Genomic DNA, 19,994 nt, shown 5'->3' on the forward strand with positions numbered 1-19,994 from the left:
TAATAAGGCAAAACTAGGTGGTTTTATAACTTTAGACTTCGGGAATTTTCATATCACTTGGATATTATGGAATGGTTGGCTTATGTTAGAATTGGACGTACACCTCCCCCTCTATTCATAATCCCCAAATGGTTTTAGGCTGGGCTCGAGGTGCATGGTTTTGATAGTAGCACCTCGGCCATCATAAGGACCGATCTTCGGGCCTCAGTTGCAAAGCACTACCGTACTTCCACATGTCTAATGGGTAAGGCTTAGTTCATATGTCAGTATGGACATGAACAAAAGGACACGAATAGAGATGGATAAAGTCGAGGCGATGGATATCTCTGAGGCAAACGAAGGCTACACAGGCGGTTTGTCCGATAGTCGAGATGTCGTGGCACATGTCAGGCATCCAGTTGGTCACTCCCGAGGGATGTCCTGATGCCATGGGGCTCAACCATAACCTACCTGTCCCGGGAACCCCGGCTGTAGGCAGGCGTTAGGTCGTCAGTACTCTTGTTCATGGCTAAGATGGGTTAAGAACTATGTCACGATTATGGGCAAGCCTAGCAATGTACCCAAGTTAGTGGTTTAATACCTAAAACTTGCTAATGAACTAAAATTTGGAATGGATGGCCTGAGTTGGCTTGGGACGAACTGGGGCCCAGTTTAAGGCTGCCAGTTCGGTCCGACTCATCCTAGGCCTTGGGCTAAGGCAGGTTCGGGTGGGTTCACGACCTTGTTTAATAATAATGTGTAGACTTAGGTTTGAGTTTACAAAATAGCTTTGAGCAACTAAGTGACTTTTAAATGTTGTTTACTGCAAAACCAAACCCCCTTTGTACCCCTTTGCAATTATTGTGCATTTGTCGGTATGACTTGTTGAGTACGATGGTTGTACTCAATCTTGCTCAATTTTTCCCCAACCCAGAAGAGAAGTTCCCGGAGGATAAGGGGTTTGGTGTCTAGCTTGTGCCTGTCGTCATGTGCCTGTGGTCTTCGCCCTAGTCTTCCGCGCTTCTTTGTTTTTCTGTGTGTGCTGGGCCTTTGGTCGCCCATGTAATATAAGTACTATTTACGCTTCTGCTTGTTAAACTCTGGTTTGTACCAAATTGTGTGTACCTTGCCTCCTGGGACAAGGAATTATGCACAAACGTATAGAATGCCTGTTGGGTTATTTCCGGTCGTGACAAAATATGCCTCTATAATATAAATTTAACAAACAAAAATGCTGATAAAGTGTCACATCCTAAAAATCCTAAAAATATAAATTGTTGTTTAATTAGAATTAATAGAATAATTTTAAAAGCCTAGAAGAGAAGATCTAATTTTAAATAATAAATTCCAATATAAAATGGGGCCAGATAAAATTTCATTAAATACTTTGCTTGATTCTATAATTCCTAGATTTTTCTGGGATTTATTTGAGCTAAGGAAGTATTTTTTTTAATAAATGGAATTGCATTTCATGAATAATTTAAATTGAAAAAGGTTTTTAAAAGTCTCTTTTGGCTTTGGGCCGAAAGTCGGCCCAAAACCCTCTCTCTCTTCCTCGGCCCAAGCCGGCCCGCAGCCGCCCGCTCGCGCGCGCGCGTCCGCTCGCTGACAGGTGGGGCCCACCTGTCGGACTCGTCGTCCTCCTTGCGCCGCCGTCGCGCCCGAACCCTAGCGCCGCGTCGCCGCCGTCTCCTTCCAAATCCGGCCGCTTCTTTCCTTCTCCGGTGAAATTAATAGAGGGGAAATGATCTTCGGGACCTCCTCTACCTTTTCCCTTTTGGAAACTTCATCTAAATCGTTTGGAAAGCGAAGGATTCGATCTCGAATCGGATTCGTCTCTCTCTCCCGAACCCTAGACCTTTCCTTCGTGTCGCCGGTCATCGTGGGCCTTCGCCGCCGCCTCCTTGCCCCTTTAAAAGGATCCCCAGGTCCTCCGCTACCCGTCGCCACCCTCGCCTACGCCTCTCGTCGCCGGTAGAGCCCTAGCACTGTGTAGCTAAGCGCCGCCGTCGCCGCCATCGCTCCAGCCGTGCGCCGCCGTCGCTCCGGTCGTCGCCGTCGTTCGGGGAGGCCGCCGTCGTGATCGCCAAGCCGTCGCCGACCTCGTCCGCCCCTCCGTCGTCGCTGTAGACCGCCGGAGCACCGTCGCCGTCGTCAAGCCGAAGGTCGCCGCCGCTTCTTCCTCGTCGCCGTCGCCGTCCGTTGGTTTTCCGCCGCCGTTTTGGTCACTGGTGAGTTCGCCGTGCCGTCCGCTACCCGTAGGTGCTCACCGTTCGCGCCGCCGCACCGTCGTTCGCCGGCGAGCATGCGCGCCCGAGTCGCCGCCGGTGGCGACGTCACCGCTGACGTCATCGGTGCCGACCGCCGTGGTCTGGCTGTGGACCGATCGATCTCGGCCGTCCGTTTTGGATGGATCGATCTCGGCCGTCCAATCTTGTGAACCGTAGCCGTGCGCCCGGTCCACCGCAAACCCTAGACGCTGACGCAATAATCCCCTTTTTCTTTTAAAAAATAATTCATTATTGCGTCATAATTCAATTAAAATCCATATAAGTGTTTTAATCCGATTTAATCTTTAAAAATTCATAACTAATTCATCTTAGCTCGGATTTAGTTGGTTCAAGTCTCTAAATTTTTCTAAAATTGAGATCTACATGTTAAAAATATCCACATGTACTGTTCATGCTTGTTTATGTGCTGTTTTGGTGTTTTTGCTCTTTTCTCTTTAGATTCCGACGTTCCTGGAGAGTCCGTTTTCGCAGGAGAAGAATTTGAAGAGTTCCAAGGCCAGCAAGGCAAGTCACACAGATCCCAAACAACGCTTTGAGCATGTTGATCCCGTTTAAAGCTATTGTTTCTATTCAACTATTGCATTTATTTTCGAATGTCATTGGGTGGAATTAACCTATTGTTTGTTATAGCCCTTTTGTTCTTGATTACTTTATTCCTTGATACCTTGAGTTATTATAACTTGACTAGTTGAGCTTTATATATTGGTTCAGCTAGATATTAGATATGATTGCTTAGCCATGCTTAGAAACCTTAGCACACCATTGGGATAACTTATGACTCACTACTAATTAATGATGGCTTAATGATAGCTCGTGATGGTTAATCATGATTAGTTAATTAATTGATTTGCCAACTAAAACCTGATAATGGTGGGTTGTGAGCACATGGTTTTGATGGTCGTGCTCATGACAATTAAGGACCGGTTCACGAGTTTCGGTTGTGAAACATTAACCGTGCCAACCACAAGCCAGCATGGGCAACGGCTTTACCTTTTGTATAGCGTGGTTCATTGCGGGGCACCAGACTGAGAAGTGGCGGAGATAAGCCCACGGGGGTCGCTGGGGAGTCCATGCCTTGTTTATAAGGGGGTGATTATGATCCAGGAACGGTGCGCTGTGGTGAATTGTGTTGTGTGAGGGGTACTGTCACAGCTCCTTTCCGAGGTACCGTGGTGGTATTGAGGCACATGGTGACATGTTGTGGGGCTGTGTCTTGTGGGTACAGTGGTACACTTCTGGCCAGAGTAAAACTATTCGAATAGCCGTGCCCGCGGTTATGGGCGGGTCTAACAATGTCTTTCGTGATTAGTCTCACACCTTTCATCATAATAAAAGATGCTATAACTAGTAATAATTTGATTAGCTCCTGGTTTGGAATGGTATATTCCTGGTTTGGAGATAGAACTGTGCAGCTGGGATTGGTTGTTCAGAATGGTTGGGCCTATGCAACAGGGTATGTTGTATAGCGTTGGGTTAATATTGTTTAATTATTACTTAACTGTTTTATTAAATTCTGAAATGTTTATTAAATGCTGTTTATGCAAACGAAACCCTACTATGCCATCCTTTGTTATCCTGTGCACTTGCATATTTGCTGCGTGGCTTGCTGAGTATGTCATATACTCACCTTGCAATCATTCATCAGAGGATGAATTCTACAGCGATGCTGATGGTGTGGAGGATTAGGTGTAGCCCTGGTCAAGCTGTCTGTGGAGTGGAGTCGTCTGCGCCGTTTATCTTATTTTTTTCCGCTGCTTAGATCTTTATTGATTGAGAGGAACTATCCACCTCTGTAATGACATTTTATTCGCTTATTAATTAGAGTAATAATTGTACTCTATTATCAATTTGTTATTGTGTGCCTTGGCTGATTCCTGGACGAGGGTTCACACACATGTAAGCGTTTGGAATTTTGGATAGAAATTCCGAGCGTGACATAAAGTATGGTTGACGGTCCTTAAATCATAATATCTAACCGTCAATACCCGCATATAATGAAATAAAACATGGTATCCAACTTAGTGGTAGGTATTATTACTAATCATTTCCACTAGTGTTGGTGAAATATGTGTATGCAGGTATTTTGAGAAAAAAACACATCCGTCAAGCGACAAACTGCACCTCCGCGCATTCATAACACATTTACACAGATTGGAGGCCCTATAAGTCAAGTAAACAACTCCAAATGGGCCCAACTATGATGCCAATGGGCTGAGGGCCTCAAAATTAGTGTCCACGACGAAAAACGGGCCGAACGGAGCCGTCCCGGGTTCGGCCGACCAGTTTGGCCGAACCCTTTTGGTGGCCGTTGATCACCAAATTTTGCGTGGATGGCCCTGATTACTTCCTGATGGCGGTTCCAGGGTAGTTTGGTCATTTCGCATAGGCTGTAACTATCATACCTGCCTATATAAGGAGTAGTTCACTCTCATTTCCGACACACAACTTTGAGCTAAATTACAAGAGGCTCTATTGTATCTTTTGTACATTAGAATAAGGTAGAGAGTGAGGGGAAGCTCTAGAGGAGTGCCCGGAAGTTTGGCGCTCATCCGACTTCTACCTCAACGAGTGTAGCTTCCTAGGAGAAATTTGGGAGGAGTACCGGAGCTGTTGGTACACTCTGCTCTGGGTTCGGAGAAACTTCTTCTATAAAGTAAGCATTCATGTTCCTTTCTTATGTTATTTAATTACTTTTTCTAAGTAAGATAGATTTCTGTCTAGCGGGTTCATTGTTTAGTATTTATACTAAGTGCTCTAGTACTAGGACTCCGGATAGAGAAGGAAGTTCATGCGCAAGTAGTAGAGTAGTAATTAATAACTTAGACGTGGTGTCTAGGTTAGAGATTACCTTTGTTTGTTTTGTATCCCACGGATTTGTCAGAGGTAGGCGGCAGGTGGTGACAGCCCTGAATCCCGTCCTAGTAATCCTCCACGTTCGGATACATCGTAGAGCTATAGCCGGAACCACGCTGGCAGACCAGCAGGGGTCGGTGCCCGAAGCAACAGATAGAAAATTACCTTTGCTTAGCTTAGATAATTAAAACATATAGAAAGTCCTCTCTAGCCTAGCCTGCCTATCATTAGTTGTTGTCCTTGGATAGTCTTAGCCTTAGGTAGATTACACACGTTCCGTGAGTTCGATATCTTTTTGGGGTGGTGAAGTGCTACAACGGGCCTTAGGTAGATTACACATGTTCCGTGAGTTCGATATCCTTTTGGGGTGGTGAAGTGCTACAACGGTATTCTGTGCGCTTGCGGATTTATCTGTGGTCGTAAGAAATACCAACAAGTATTTTCAGAGTAAAAAGTGTCTCTAAAAAGTTTCTCTATTCTTTTATTGAACTCCTGATTTTAGTGGCACATGAAAACCGTCTATACGAAAAAGTGCCTCTATATAAGGTGTTTTTAGTGTACCATAGTATCATGAACATGTTATACCAATTGTCAATGTTTTCAGAAGTTTAACTGAGTTTGTTTTGTATGTCAAATGTGTATGACCAAAGGATTATATTAATTGTTGTTACACGCCACCGTGAAAACATCCAAGCTAGATAGAGTGTGTACTAGGCCTTACGGCCTCAGCCATTTGTTGGGCCCTAGATATATGTGGAAGTGTCCTCGGGGATGCTATAGTCTCAAATCTGTTAGATTGTCACATGTCTGAACAATTTTGCGAGGATGCAACTTACACATTTACACAGTTAGTTTGTAAGAGAATAGCTATATATCAATAGGGAGGTTGTTGGTGCACCTTCAAAGTTTGAAGCATATATAAGTAAATGATGCACATGTGTATGCATTTCGTGTTGTGATTGTGGAATAAGTCTAATTGATTTATAATGAGCTTGACGTTAACCCAATTATTGTTGTTGAAGCTCCTGTTAGTTGAAATTTCCTCAATTTTCACCTGCAATGATCTTTTAATTTAATGAGGATTTTAAAATTCATCATCTTTATTCAACATAAAGTCCTGTTTTTTCACCTCATATGCTCATCTTCCACGGAGCTCCAAATGGCAGTCATACCTCAGACATCATCTTGTTCTAGTCGTGCTTTGAGTCAGGGCGTCAGTCAGCCTGAACATACATCGACCCCATCCCTAGTTCCTAAATTTTGAGGTTATAGCCAAAAAAAAAAAAACTGCTATCAGCTGCCCAGCACAATTGAGAAGCCCTGAACGAGTGTACGTACCCAAACAAGCATTAAAAAGAACAACTCAGCGATGTCTGTATCTAGTGTTCTTCATGGTGATAAGCATCAGTGCATCTATATACTTCCTTCAACTTGGCCTGTACAGAGAAAAAAATCGGTGTGTATCGTTCATCAGAAAAAAAATATACCGAGGCCGTGTTTTGATTCAAACTTTTTTTTTTCAAACTTCCAACTTTTTCGTCACATCAAATGTTTGGACATATGTATGGAGCATTAAATGTGAAAAAAAAACAATTACACAGTTTATATGTAAATAGCGAGACGAATCTTTTGAGGCTAATTACACCATGATTTGACAATATGGTGCTACAGTAAATATTTGCTAATGATGAATTAATTAGACTTAATAGATTTATCTCGTAGTTTATAGGCGAAATCTGTAATTTATTTTGTTATTAGTCAATGTTTAATACTTCAAGTTTCTGTCAGTATACTTAAAAATTTTTTTTGGCACACGAGACACAGCCTGAATCAGCTGTAAGGTAACTCAATCATTTTCTGTTGTTTTGTGGGGCATGAACCAGCTGTTGCTTTCTTGGACGGTTACTAACAGGTTCTACCATCCCTTGTATTATTTATTTCCCCAGAATATTTTTCCTCTAGAACATGTTTCCCCTACTTGAGTAAGATATGTTTCCCCTTGTATTATTGGTGCCCATGAAAAATACAGAAAAATACAGGCGTTAGTTCATTACTGGCTTGCAGGTGTAATAATTTTATAATGCTCCGGTGCTTTCCAAGCAGACATATGTTAAACAAGAAGTTGGATCTGTAAGTTCTCAAGGTAAGTATAAATATATGGGTAGTTGTTGAGCTGATTTTGTTGTCGCCAATAAGGCATGTGAAATACTCCCTCCATCTTTAACGCCATTGACTTTTTTCAAATATGTTTGACCGTTCATCTTATTTTAAAAAATAAGTAATTATTAATTATTTTCTATTATTTTATTCATTGTTAAATATACTTTTATGTATACATATAGTTTTATATATTTCACAAATTTTTTGAATAAGACGAACGGTCCAACATATTTAAAAAAGTTAACGGCGTCGGACGGAGGGAGTATTTTGGATGGTCCATAAGCATATATATAAGAGATGAATAATACTTCCTCTATTTCACGATGTAAGTCATTCTAGCATTTCCCATATTTATATTGATGTAGATTCATTAATTAACAACAATATGAATGTGAGAAATACTAGAATGACTTATATTGTGAAACGGAGGGAATAGCTACATTATGTGTTATTGACTGACTTTAATCTTCTTCTTATGAGCTCAATATATAATAAGGCCCTGTTTGGATGGGAGTTAGTCCCTCATAAAAATTTTTAAGTCCCTCCAAAAAGACTTATATTTCTGTGAGAGGACTATGTCCCTCCCATCCAAATAGCCCCTAATTCATGACACACAAGAAAGGTGCTTTCTATGTCAGACATGGTGCTTAAGTTGAGCGAACATTAACTGTATTCATTGTGTTTTTCTTAATTACCCTTTTAATTAAGTAATTATCCATTGCCTAAACGATAAATTATTTCTTTTCTGCAGCATGTATATGTATGTGCGTATACCCTGTTATGGACTATCTAGCTCCATTGATCATGTACTCCAATTAAATATATAGTAGTATTCGAATATACTACCTTAGATCCGATGTATTTACAATGCATTATATAACTTTAATAAGCACATTATTGGGGACTAAAAACTCTAAGGGATCCATAATGATGATAAGATTTATTTATTAGCCAATGATATTATCACTCTACATATGCTCACATACTGATACAGAAAAGATGGCAGATCACGCGATTATCATGGCTTATTGGAAATATAAAGTGGCACAAGACAAGATAGAGATCCATGGCACTCTAGCTTTGGATATCATCATATCCAACTTATTTATGACTACTCCAGAGCGGCATAACTTTGCATGATCGATGCACTTTGCTTAGGAAGCAACGGTGACAATTTCAGCTTCATTGGTGCAGAAGCGGTAGCACGCTTCGTTGCAACGATCAACGGCATGATTCCCTTCTTCGTTGCCAGCAACTGAAAGGAAAAAATGATTCTCTATTCATTAGCTATTTTTTTTCTACGTATGTTTTGTTGAAAATGGTAAATTAGTTTGATGTTTTCTCTACTATAACTTACAAGTGTTCATGTTGCTGCATACGGACGAAGTACATCCTAGCTTGCAGAAGTCCAATACATCCGATTCCTCTGCAAAACCATGCATGAGGATATAGCTTTTAGTAAAACTAATTCCATTCATTCATAAATGTTTGTGCCAGCAAATATTACGAAAAATAACAGCCCAAACAATTAGAGAAGGGGAATTAATATACATTAGTTTGGTTGGGTGAATGTAACAAAGAAGTAGTATAGTAGTAGACAATGAGAGTTACTGTGTTTAATTTACCGGAGTCAGGGTGAAGGGTGCGGTGAATGAAAGGAGGCTTGCATTTCCCATCAACAATTTTGCAGCCAGAGATTTTACAACATTTGTCCCTTGAGGCACCCGTAAAACGGCATGAGTTATATATGTTTCTTGCCGTGGTTGATGGGCAGCAGCTCTTAGCTTCCACTTGGATATGCTCATGCTGCAGGACTAACCCTAGCACCAGAACACACACAATCAAACTCTTCACAGCTTCCATGTTTCCTATCTAGTTTTCAATAAGATTTACTCGAGGATCAACAAGTTAAAGCAAGAGGGCTCAAAGGCTACTGCTTTCTTGTGTTTGTGCCTACGATTAGCATGAGGCACGCCTATTTATAGGCAAAGCCAGGATCACGTCCAAGCTGCATCTGCATGATACAGATGATTATCTTATTTTAGTTTTTAATAGTCATATATTGCTGATCTGTACTCTGTATGTGTTTGTTTTGTGATCAAGCCACTTAATTGCATGACACATATGGATGGCTTGGTCTACGTACTTAGCAGCTACTCCATTTGGTTTCATAATTCTTAATGTTTTTGATAATGACACGATCTCTAAAATGTATATTGACTTGTTTTCCTATTATAATATATACAGTAAATTAATAATTTTTTTCTTTTATTGTAATACTGTGTAAGACAAATCGATATATATGTTGTTCTAATAACTTTAAACTAAATTGCTTCACAGTTATTGATAATCAAAGTTTGAAAAATTTAACCTCAATCTTAGCCAAAATGTAAGAATTATGGAACCGGAGGAAGTAGCCTGTAGCTTCCCGCAGATCAAGAGTGTATTGTGTACTGTCTTGTGTAGACTGTAACTCCCATTTCATGCAAAACTTTTGGCAACCCATGTGGTGAACGTGATGTGACATTAAGGTTCTGTTTGGGGGAGTTTAAAATTATGGGAAGCAACATGGTGAGAATCTGGAGAAGCTGGAAATAAAACCCAGCTTCTAGCTTCTAGTTCATTTTTTGGATTCTACAACTGCAGTTTCACATAATATGAACCATTATTTTGGAAGAAGCTACAGCAGTTAGAAACTCCCCTAAATAGGCTCTAAAGCTTAATCACATGGCATCTTCTGCCTTACTAGCATCTACCTAGTAGTAACAGCCTGTATAGCTATGTCGCTATTAAATATTTAATTAAAGAAAATCTCAATTACTCACTCCGTCCAAAAAAGATCAATCCTAATTAGGCGGTCAGCCGCTCCACCATATATCTTTTTAACGCCTATGAAAGTAATGTATTGTTTAGGTTAGGCGGGTGGCCGCCTATCAAAACCGATTTTCACGGGCGGCTAAAGTATACCATATGCCTACGAAAATTGTTCCAGCGAAAAAACAATTCACTGGGATGAACCGGCATTGCTCCGCCTGCACCGACAGCATACGCGGTGCCTCGATCCGCTGGATCAGATCCAATCCATAACAATTATTTCCAAATGAACCCCAGATTTCCAAATCCACATAGCACCTCAGTTTACATCACAATTTACACCATTCACCGGTTGCACAAATTTACAAATTAGTAACTAGAAAAACGAGAGATGGAATTTACAGAATTCATAAATTTTCAATCAACATCAAACGCCAAAAAATGATCTGCATGCTTCCTTAGCCACAGCAACAGTGATATTTTCATCTCCTGTAAGATAGATCACCAACCCCATGAATTGGAAACAGAGAAACTAGGAATTGAAAAAGGGGAAGGTATGTACCCAGATTTCATCGGATCTACCTCTCATCACCGGATCCAGGAGAGGGTAGGGAAAGGAAGTGGAGGAACCGTGGTGTAATAGCCTACTCTCTAGAACCACATAGCTGAGCTAATCTGATGAGCAGACCCACTTGCACATTTCACCTCACTTATACTTTCATCATTGCTTCATTTAAAAGGGTTAATCTAGGAGTGTTATGGTTGGAGGAACAAAGCCTTTTAAGTTTGTTCCACCCTTGCTAAACTTGCAAGGTGGTACTAAAAATGTGCACATAGTTCTGATGGACCTCAGTGGTCTCGTCCTAATTGGGTCAGGATGCATGCCACACGCTATTGCCGGATCTGCTGCTTCACCATGTCACTGCCGTGCCAGAGGGATCGAGGAGCTAGTGGTCGCCAATTGAACTGCTCGCCATCACCTCCATGGCTAGATCCGCTGCCGAAACCTGGGCAGCCCCCCTCCCCCCCCGCCGCCCCCCCTGTCATCACATGCTGCCGTTGCCATCCCCGCCCCCGTTGCCACCATGGACACCTTCCCTTCGGCCAGATCTAGGAGAGCAAGGGGACATGATCGAGTGTAGTGGAGGAGAGCCACGCCACCCCGTCTTCGAGAATCTCCTGTTGCTACAGCTGTCACTACCATCGCTGCCCTCCTCCCCTCTAGTAAAATACTGCATGGGAGAGGGAGGGAGCTAGGGAGGGGAGAGGAGGGCCATTTCCGCTGGCCTTTGATGCTACTGCTGACGCCCTCCTTTCCTCCAGGAAAATCTAGGATAGGGAGGGGAAGGGAGGGCCACCGCCGCCTCCTCCTCCTCTACCACAGGCTTCCTCTCCTCTGGCCATATCAGGAAGAGAGTGAAGTGGAAGGGGAAGTGGAGGAGTGGGGAGTGGACAGGGTGAGGGAGAGTGGTGATGCCTGAGAGAGTTGAGAGGTGTGAGGGGTTGGGAGGCGGAGGAGTTAGGGTGAGGGAGTGGCGGGTGCGCTCGTTGGCCGTGATCCTATGTTTTAAAGCCCCTCCCATTTTTGCACGTAGACGTCTTAAGTCCTTGTCTATAAAAACTGATATTTTACAGGCAAGATAGTATAAAGGAGCGCATGCCGTACTTTTGCAGGCGGCCCTTTTGTAGCCCCACTTGTAATTGCTGGAGGGGTAGAACTTTTTGACCTATTGTTCTTGGAGAAACGATTCCCCGGACTCGGGGGGGGGGGGGGGGGGGGTTGTGCAGACCCCACCCCTAATGAAGATTTGACCGGGGGTTAGTCGTGAACGACAAATTGTGATGTCACGCCGATGCGCACGAGCTAGCAAAATCCAAGCCAACACAGAGGATTATACAGGTTCGGGCCACCCAGAGGTGTAACAACCTACTCCTGTTCGGTGGTTGTTGTTATCTAGATCTGGCAAAGTACAAGCTAGAACCATTTCTAACTGGCATGTCCTGTTCCTTTTAAAACTTGTTGCTTGAGTTGTTTTGTCATTGCCAGTTGGTTCCCTTCAGATCTCCCCGAGAAACCTACCAAAATCCTACTGTTAGATTGCACTGGGCTCTCCAAGCACCGGACGGGCCAACTGGGATTTCACATTGTTGACCACGTGTCATGTGGTTGTTGGCGGCTGTTAAACGTCAATTCTATACCGCCAACATCTGCATAAAGTTCAGATAATAAAATATCCAACATAGTGATAGGTGTTTAATCTCACATATTTTACATGTGTTGGTGTATATTTGTATACAGGTGATAAACCCTAAAGTTAGGAGGAAAATCAGACTAAAGTGAGGAGAAATGTATATCCACACAAGGATGGGTTGTGAACTTCATCGAAATATCAAAGACTCAGCCCAACACTCCGAGAAATGGGCAGAGGAGAGTTAGGGGAGTCCACAGGCTGAAGGCCAGGCCGGGTGGGCCCAGCCCAGGTTCGGCAGAACCCCCTGATTCGGCCGAACCCCCCTGATCACCGTTGATCCTGGGGTTTGGTGTGGACGCTCTAGATGCTCTCCTAATGATGGTTGCGGGGCAGTTCGGACATTTCCCCCTTCTCACAATCGTCATAACTGCCCTATAAAAGGAGCTTCACTCCTTCACTCTCACACACACTCCCAAGCTTGAGCTGAATTATAAGAGGCTCTATTGTTCTATATTGTATACTAGAATATGAAGAGAGTAGAGTAGAAGAAGTCAGAAGAATTCTGGAGTTGTCGGTAATCTTCTCTCATTTCTTTTATTCTGTTCATTACTCTGATTTCAATATAATATTCTTCCTGAGTAATTTAGATTTATCTTGTGATAATTATTTCTTGGTTAGTTCCTAAATAGCATAAGGGATTATTGTTCACTATAATCAACTAAAATATAGTGATTGCTTTGGTGAGTTATAAACACTAAAGTAGATATTAATTACTTAGACGTGGTGTTTAGGTAATTGTTATGCAGTAATTGCTGTGTATCTCACAATACGTTTGAGGTAGGTGTAGAGGTGGTGACAGCCCTCGAAATCATTTAAGTCCTCCCTGTTCGGGTACGTAGTAGAGCGACATCTGGGAACAGCGGGTTGCCAGTGCCTAAAGTCGTTAGGATTAAACGTAAGCTTTCCCTAGACACTGTTTCTCACCAGTAAATCCTCTCTATCCTGGCCTATCATTTGCTTGGTGTCCTTGGATCAACCAGAGGAAGATCTGACCACATACATATCCCTTGGATTCGATACCCTTTGGAATACTCCGTAGGGGAAGTGCTACATCGGTATATCCGTGCGCTTGCGGATTTTATCTGTGATCGTAAGAATTACCAACAGTGGTGGGCCTAGTGAAGCCTCAACCTCAGCAAGATGGCGGCACGGCTCCCTTTTCACCCAGTTGGTAGAAATGGGTGTCGCTGGGCATGCACGACCCGTGTCTAGACCTGCGCATGTCCTACATGACTCAACGCCACTGTCTTTTCCACGTCTTTTCAATCCGGTCGATTTGGAATCTTTTTTACAAACCTATTTTACAACTGTCGCGGTGGGAGGGGAGGGGGGGTCGAGGACTTGACGTACACAAGTCTTCGCCTACGCCCCTGTGCCCCTTACACGGAGATTGGATATTTTAGATGATGTCTTTGATGAGGAAATATGTAGATCTTGTATGTCTCTGTTGACAGTAGTTATAGACTAATTTTGACCGTCAATATATCCGGAATAAAGGAGAACTAGTTATGCTTGCATGCATATTTTGTTTAAGAATAATCTATATCCACTTGCACTTGGTAAAATTATTTGTTTGCAGAGATTGCTACATAAATGAAGGGGAATTGATGGAAAAATAACTGAGCAATCAATCGAACTCCATCAAGAGGAAGACTTATGGGTGGATGGCCTTACAAATCCAATGTAATAACATCAAATAGGGCCAACCACTACACCACTGGACTGAGGAGTTATCAGGAGACGCACTTGCCAAGATTTGGGCCGATTGGGCCAGGCCAGGGTTCGGCCGAACCCTCAGCAGCGCCGTTGATCGTCTCCTTTCACATGGACGTCCAGGATTGCTTCCTAATGACGGTTGCGGGGTATTTCTAACATTTCCGACTGCCACAACCGTCATTGGCAGCCTATAAATGGAGGTCACCTCACTCCACTCCAACACACACTCAAGAAGAAGATCAAGAAGCTCTCTCTCCAGTTTTGTTAATTTATTGTTCTAGTGCTAGTGGAGTACAAATAGAATAGTTCTCTTAGTCGTCGAGTCTTCAGGAGATTTTGGGTATGGCTCTAATAGCTCCTCCTTCTTTTGTAAGACTTATAGTATTAATGAAATATTATTCTTTATATAATTTCGGTCTTTTACTTACTTCATATTACTCGAGTACCGACTTTAGTTCGCACTTATCTCGATATAATTGTGTAACTGGCTTACGAGAGATATGCTTTGGTGTGGGTTTAATGTTCATTTTTATGATTGATCTATGTCTGCTACAGCGATATGGAGTAGTATGTGGTAATGTGAGCATGGTGCTTAGATTATTAAATACCATTAATTGCAGTTATATGCTACAGGTCAGTAGAGGTGGGCCGCTGATGGTGACAGCTCAGTACGTATATTCCTCCACGTTAGCATTGTAAGGAACTTTCCCGGTTTGGGTACTCCTCCGTTTTCATTACTGGTCGGATGGCCATGATGGGATGTCGTAAGGAACTCAGCAATCAAGGGTGGTCTTTCGAAACACTAGGAGCGCATAGTTAGGGGGTATTGGTTGCATGATTGTATACTAGCAAGTTGTATACTACCAAGTGTAAACTAAATTAATTATATACAAGAAGTATAGGAATGAATCTTTTCTTATTTTTTCTCCACTTAGCCTAGGTTATATTTTAGCAGAGTAGTTTTTAGTTCTTCTATGTGTAAACCTTATCCTACCCTTTGAATTGATTAACCCCTGCATAGATTTTGGTATATACAAGTAATATATAAATTATTAGCATAGTACTCTCTTCGGGTTAAATAAATACGATACCTTGGATTACTTCCGACTAAAATGCTACAATGGTATATACATGCGCTTGCGGATTATATCTGTAACCATAATTATACCAAGAATATTTCAGCGTCATTTCTGGGAATTATATTTCTAGTAATGTCGTTAAGAAATATTAACAGTCTTGACGCTTCTCTCAAGGAGAAACGTGTGATTACAAGGGCCACGTGTGGTCGGGTCCCAAAACAGGTTGGGCCCCAGGCTCCTCACTGCCTGCAATCTTTAAGAAATAAATCTTGTATGTCTCGACGCTTCTTTCAGGGAGAAACGTGTGACTTACAAGGGCAACCAGGGGCCAGGTCCCATGTTACCATATTGCTTACAAACTTTAAGATGTAGATCTTGTAGGTCTCTACGCTCTTCTCCGTGGAGAATGCAAGTCCAATAAGAATAGAGGGGGACCCGGGATCCTAGGCAAAGCTAGGATTCAGATCCCTTTATGTTTTTAATCCTAATATGTAGATCTTGTACGTTTCTACGCTCCTCCTCTCAAGGAGGAACGTGAAACCTACAAGGGCAATTGGGGGGGGGGTGCGGGTCACGGGTAGGTTGGGTCCCGGGTCCTCCATTTCGAATGATGGCCTAAATTAGGGTTTGTTATTTTAGTTAACAAGGAATATGCGCTAAGTTTCTAGGGAAAGGGGTACCCCAGTTCCCATTTCACCGACAATTGTTATTTTTACAATTGGGATTTTTTTGGTCTGCCTAGAAAAATAAAATCCATGTGTTGTGAAAATTCATTTCTCTAGTAGTGCAGCAAGAACACATGGGTAATATATCAAAAGAACACTGCACTAAAATTTTAAGAAAAACAATCATATTCATTGTCTCATATCTAACGATACTGAGCTCACATCCTTGTCGGCCGTCGTCGTCGTAGTTGCCACTACTGGAGAAGTGATTTTTAGTCCTGGTTTGCAACCCCCTATAGTACCGGTTATAGCAACCTAGAATAAATTTTCGAGACTTGAAATAACCGGTACTAAAGATTCATACTCAGTCAAAAAATATGCGGGATGTGGGATTCGAACTTAAGATCTCTCACCTCAGCCTCAAGCGCGTTATCATCTCGCCTACCACACACATCTAACTTGGATAGAGATGCTTTCTTTTTGAACTAAACCCTAGAAGGATCTTTAGTCCGGATTGGTGTTACCAACTGGGACTAAAGATGTTTTTGGGACTTCAACTTTTTGAAGCAATACTAAAAACATCTTCAGTTCCGATTATTAATCTATCCAAGATATTTGTGTTTTTTGTATCATGATAATAGATCACTTCTCCAGTAGAGCGCCATGTCCTTAGCACCTTTTATTGTTGTAATCTCTTGCATCCTCCCTCGGTTGCCCTAGAATGGAGCTTGCTCGTTGTCGGGGTGCCTGTGTAGGTTCGAGATGTCGACTAGAGGCGGGGGGGGGGGGGGGGTGAATAGGTGATTTAAAACTAAATGTCACCTAATCAAAACTAACCTAAGTTGCTAGGCTCGGTGAGTGTCAATTCTAACTAAGCAACTAGGTTATGTTTTGCAAACCTAGGGTGGTAGTGGCTCAAGTATATCTCTAGGAAAGTAAATCACACTCCTAAGCTAAGTTTAGCAATCCTAGGGTGATATGATCTCAAGAAAGTCTCTAGGAATGTAAATTGCACAAATGTAAATGCAGCAAATAAATGAGACAAGGAGATAAGAGATTTTTCACCGAGATTCAGAAACTCGCCGGTTTCCTACTCCCTGTTGAGGCGAGCCCAACTCCACCGCTCAACCACGAAGCCACTGCACGACCCCTTCGTCAAGGGGTGGGCAAGGCGGGAGCCGGCCCACGGAGAGGACTAACCAAGCCTCGATCACTCGGGGTAGTTCTTCCTTCACTACGAAGGTGGTGAACTCCAAACCACTTACAACCGGCGCTGGGCCTCCTGCACAATCTTCTCGGAGAGGTCACCGGACAACTCCTCCACAAGCCATCTAGGAGGCGGCAACCTCCAAGAGTAACAAGCGATGACGCGGCTCGGAGATGATCAAGTGCCTCACTAGCTCTACAATGAAGCAATGCACTTGACTCTTCGCTAAATCAACACTCAAACACACTAGATGGATGAACACAAAGCTCAAAAGAGTGTGAGAGAGGTGCAAGGGGTGTATGCAATTGAAGTGGGTGCCAAGAGAGTCCCCTTGCTGCTGGTGGGGGAGTATTTATACTCCTACCAACCAAAACTAGCCGGTCAGACCGTGCTGCTGGTCTGACCGGAGGTATGTAGCCGGTCAGACCGTGCTACTTTGCAACGGCTAGAAAACTAGCCGTTGTAGCCCTGTTAGAGGGCCCCATCGGCCTTGCCGGTCAGACCGCAGTGGTACGGCTGGTCAGACCGGCCCCGGCTTGGTCAGACCTCCATCGGCTCGATCTGACTGACTTCGGCTCTGGCGGCTCTATATCAGCCATCCTAGAGCACACCATCTACGGCTATCGGGGGGCCTGTTAGACCGCCCATAAGGTGCCGGTCAGATCAGCCGTGCACACCGGTCAGACTGCCTCTATGGAAGACCGGCCATGGTGCACCGGTCAGACCGCCACTATGTCGCCGGTCTGACCGTCCCTAGTCACACAACACAGCAACTAAACAATGTGATATGAAATGAGAGCACAAGTTTAAATGCAAATGACCTAATGTGGCAATTTAAATCATCTCTTTGCTAGGTCATTACCCCCTTAATAGTACGACAAAGCTATAAATAAACTAGCACAATTTTGATCACCCAACACCTCGATCAATTTTGAATTCAACCACTAGTTTACCGTCTTTTCTTCCTTTTGCATTGTGCCGTCAATTTTAATCCTTCGGTGATCATCCATACGCACACAACAAGTAAATCTAACTTAAAATAAATATCTCAAAGACAACGGCCACAACTAGTGCATGTCATTAATAACCAAAATTAACAATGGGGGCCTAGATGCTTCAGCCTGGGGATGGGACGAGGAGAATAAGCCATTACCGAGGTGAGAAGGCTAGATCCGGTTTCTGTATATTATCTTCTAGATTAGGTGTTTAGCCAAAGCGTGGTCACCTTATGCAAAAATTAGTGGTGATCTGTCCGGTACCTTGACAAGCCATCACTGGTGTAGCTCGATCGTGAACTGCTCAGTGATGACCAGAGTGGACGTAGAGGACGAAGTCCCTCAAGCCTCTCCGGTGAACCTCTGGGTAGGTGAAGTCGGTGGATCTTTTATATTTTGATCCTTTTGGAAATTTATTTTACAATTAGACAAAAAAACTTATTGCGGGAATGGACCCTTTTTGGCACCAGCGTCGCTAGCGCCCCCCAAAATTTCCCCCAAATTTTAGGCCTTCCAATGTGGGACTTTAGCCTTGTATTGGTTCTTGTATGTAATGTGCTTCTAATGGTTCTTGTATGTAATGTGCTTCTAAGCTCTTAGAATTTTTCAGATATATAGGTGTTATTGTAAATTTTTAGTTGAAAAATGAATGGATAAATATTTGGAGAAATGAATTTAGGCATTCAATTGAAGGTATGTGTTAGTTTGTTGTTGTGTATGGATAATAGATTTGAGCCATGCATTTTCATTTCTATAGGTACTTACTATTTGGATAGCCATGCATTCTCCATTTTATAGGTATTTATTATATGGATGATAGATGAGTTGTGTGGGATGATACACTAATGGTGTCCTAACCATACAATTAGGACAATTAGGTTCATCAGTTTAGTAGAGTCGGTTGGCACGTGATTGGTAAATGATCAAATAAGTGAAGGGTACGTAGAATCATATCCCTGCATGTGGCTGTGATCGGGTAAGTACTATTGTAGTGATGTATAGAATAGACTAATTAAATTCCATTATAAAAATATCTCCATGCCAGCTAGCTCCCTCTGATCGATAATATAATCTGTGTATGCATATCTTTTGCACAGATATTGTCACCCATATAAGATTACTTACTAGGATTACGTGGATGGATATATGCAGGCACGCGCAGCCACGCGGACCACATTTATTGCACTATCCTGTACAGTTATACAGTTGTACCTATATCTATTGGTAGCACGCGTATAATAAGGTGGGGTCTAGTATGAACGTTGCAATGGTTTCAAAATGTAACAACTACTGCCCGCTCTTGGATTTTAGTTCGGTTTACGTTAACACATTTTTAAAGTATTTTATGCGAAAAGTTTTATATATAAGTAGTTTAAAAATAATAGATAAATCTATTTTTTAAATTTATGATAATTATAACTTAATTAGTCATAGCTTTGTTACTCCCTCCTTCTGAAATTGATCATCATATAATAGAATTTAAAATTTCTCAAATTTTATCATCATATAACCGCATAGACATAGATTTCATCAGAATACAATTATGTACTCCCTCCGTTTCACAATATAAGACTTTCTAGCATTGCCCACATACATATAGATATTAATGAATCTAAACACATACATATGTCTAGATTCATTAGCATCTAAATGAATGTGGAAAATGCTAGAAAGTCTTACATTGTGAAACGGAGGAAGTAATATGGGAGAATGTGTGCATGCTAAGATGTAATTGATATGGTATTTTAATCGATGCATACATTATGGGAGAGTATATGCATAGTGTTTTAATTGATGTGATCTAAATTATCCTTAGGTTGTGCTTAGTTCAGCGCAAAGTTTAAATTTTGGTTGAAATTAGAGATGATTTGACTGAAAAGTTGTATGTGTATGATAGGTTGATGTGATGGAAAAAGACTGAAGTTTGGATCTAAACTTTGGATCTAAACACAGTCTTGATCTTAATACATAAACATATATTAT

At 42.2% G+C, this 19,994-nt stretch overlaps 1 protein-coding gene across 1 annotated transcript; it reads right to left on the reverse strand.

Annotated features, from left to right (window-relative positions):
- Positions 1–8,290: 8,290 nt before the first annotated feature.
- On the reverse strand, positions 8,291–9,210 carry LOC127777813 (leaf-specific thionin-like). The gene is made up of 3 exons (XM_052304432.1): positions 8,909–9,210; positions 8,641–8,709; positions 8,291–8,538 (listed from the first exon to the last, which is right to left on the reverse strand). Exons 1-3 carry the CDS (start codon positions 9,144–9,146, stop codon positions 8,438–8,440), a joined length of 408 nt encoding a protein of 135 aa, XP_052160392.1. The 5' UTR covers positions 9,147–9,210; the 3' UTR covers positions 8,291–8,437.
- Positions 9,211–19,994: the final 10,784 nt, after the last annotated feature.

Source organism: Oryza glaberrima, chromosome 6 (assembly GCF_000147395.1).
Source record: "Oryza glaberrima chromosome 6, OglaRS2, whole genome shotgun sequence".
In the NCBI taxonomy this organism is placed as follows: domain Eukaryota; kingdom Viridiplantae; phylum Streptophyta; class Magnoliopsida; order Poales; family Poaceae; genus Oryza; species Oryza glaberrima.

What these genes read in the sequence shown, in the direction of transcription:
- LOC127777813 (XM_052304432.1), bottom strand. Translation starts at nt 9,146, where the DNA reads ATGGAAGCTGTGAAGAGTTTGATTGTGTGTGTTCTGGTGCTAGGGTTA. An exon ending in CACCCTTCACCCTGACTCCG is followed by an intron (nt 8,710 to 8,908) that starts GTAAATTAAACA and finishes ATGGTTTTGCAG; the next exon opens with AGGAATCGGATGTATTGGAC. An exon ending in ATGCAGCAACATGAACACTT is followed by an intron (nt 8,539 to 8,640) that starts GTAAGTTATAGT and finishes TTTTCCTTTCAG; the next exon opens with TTGCTGGCAACGAAGAAGGG.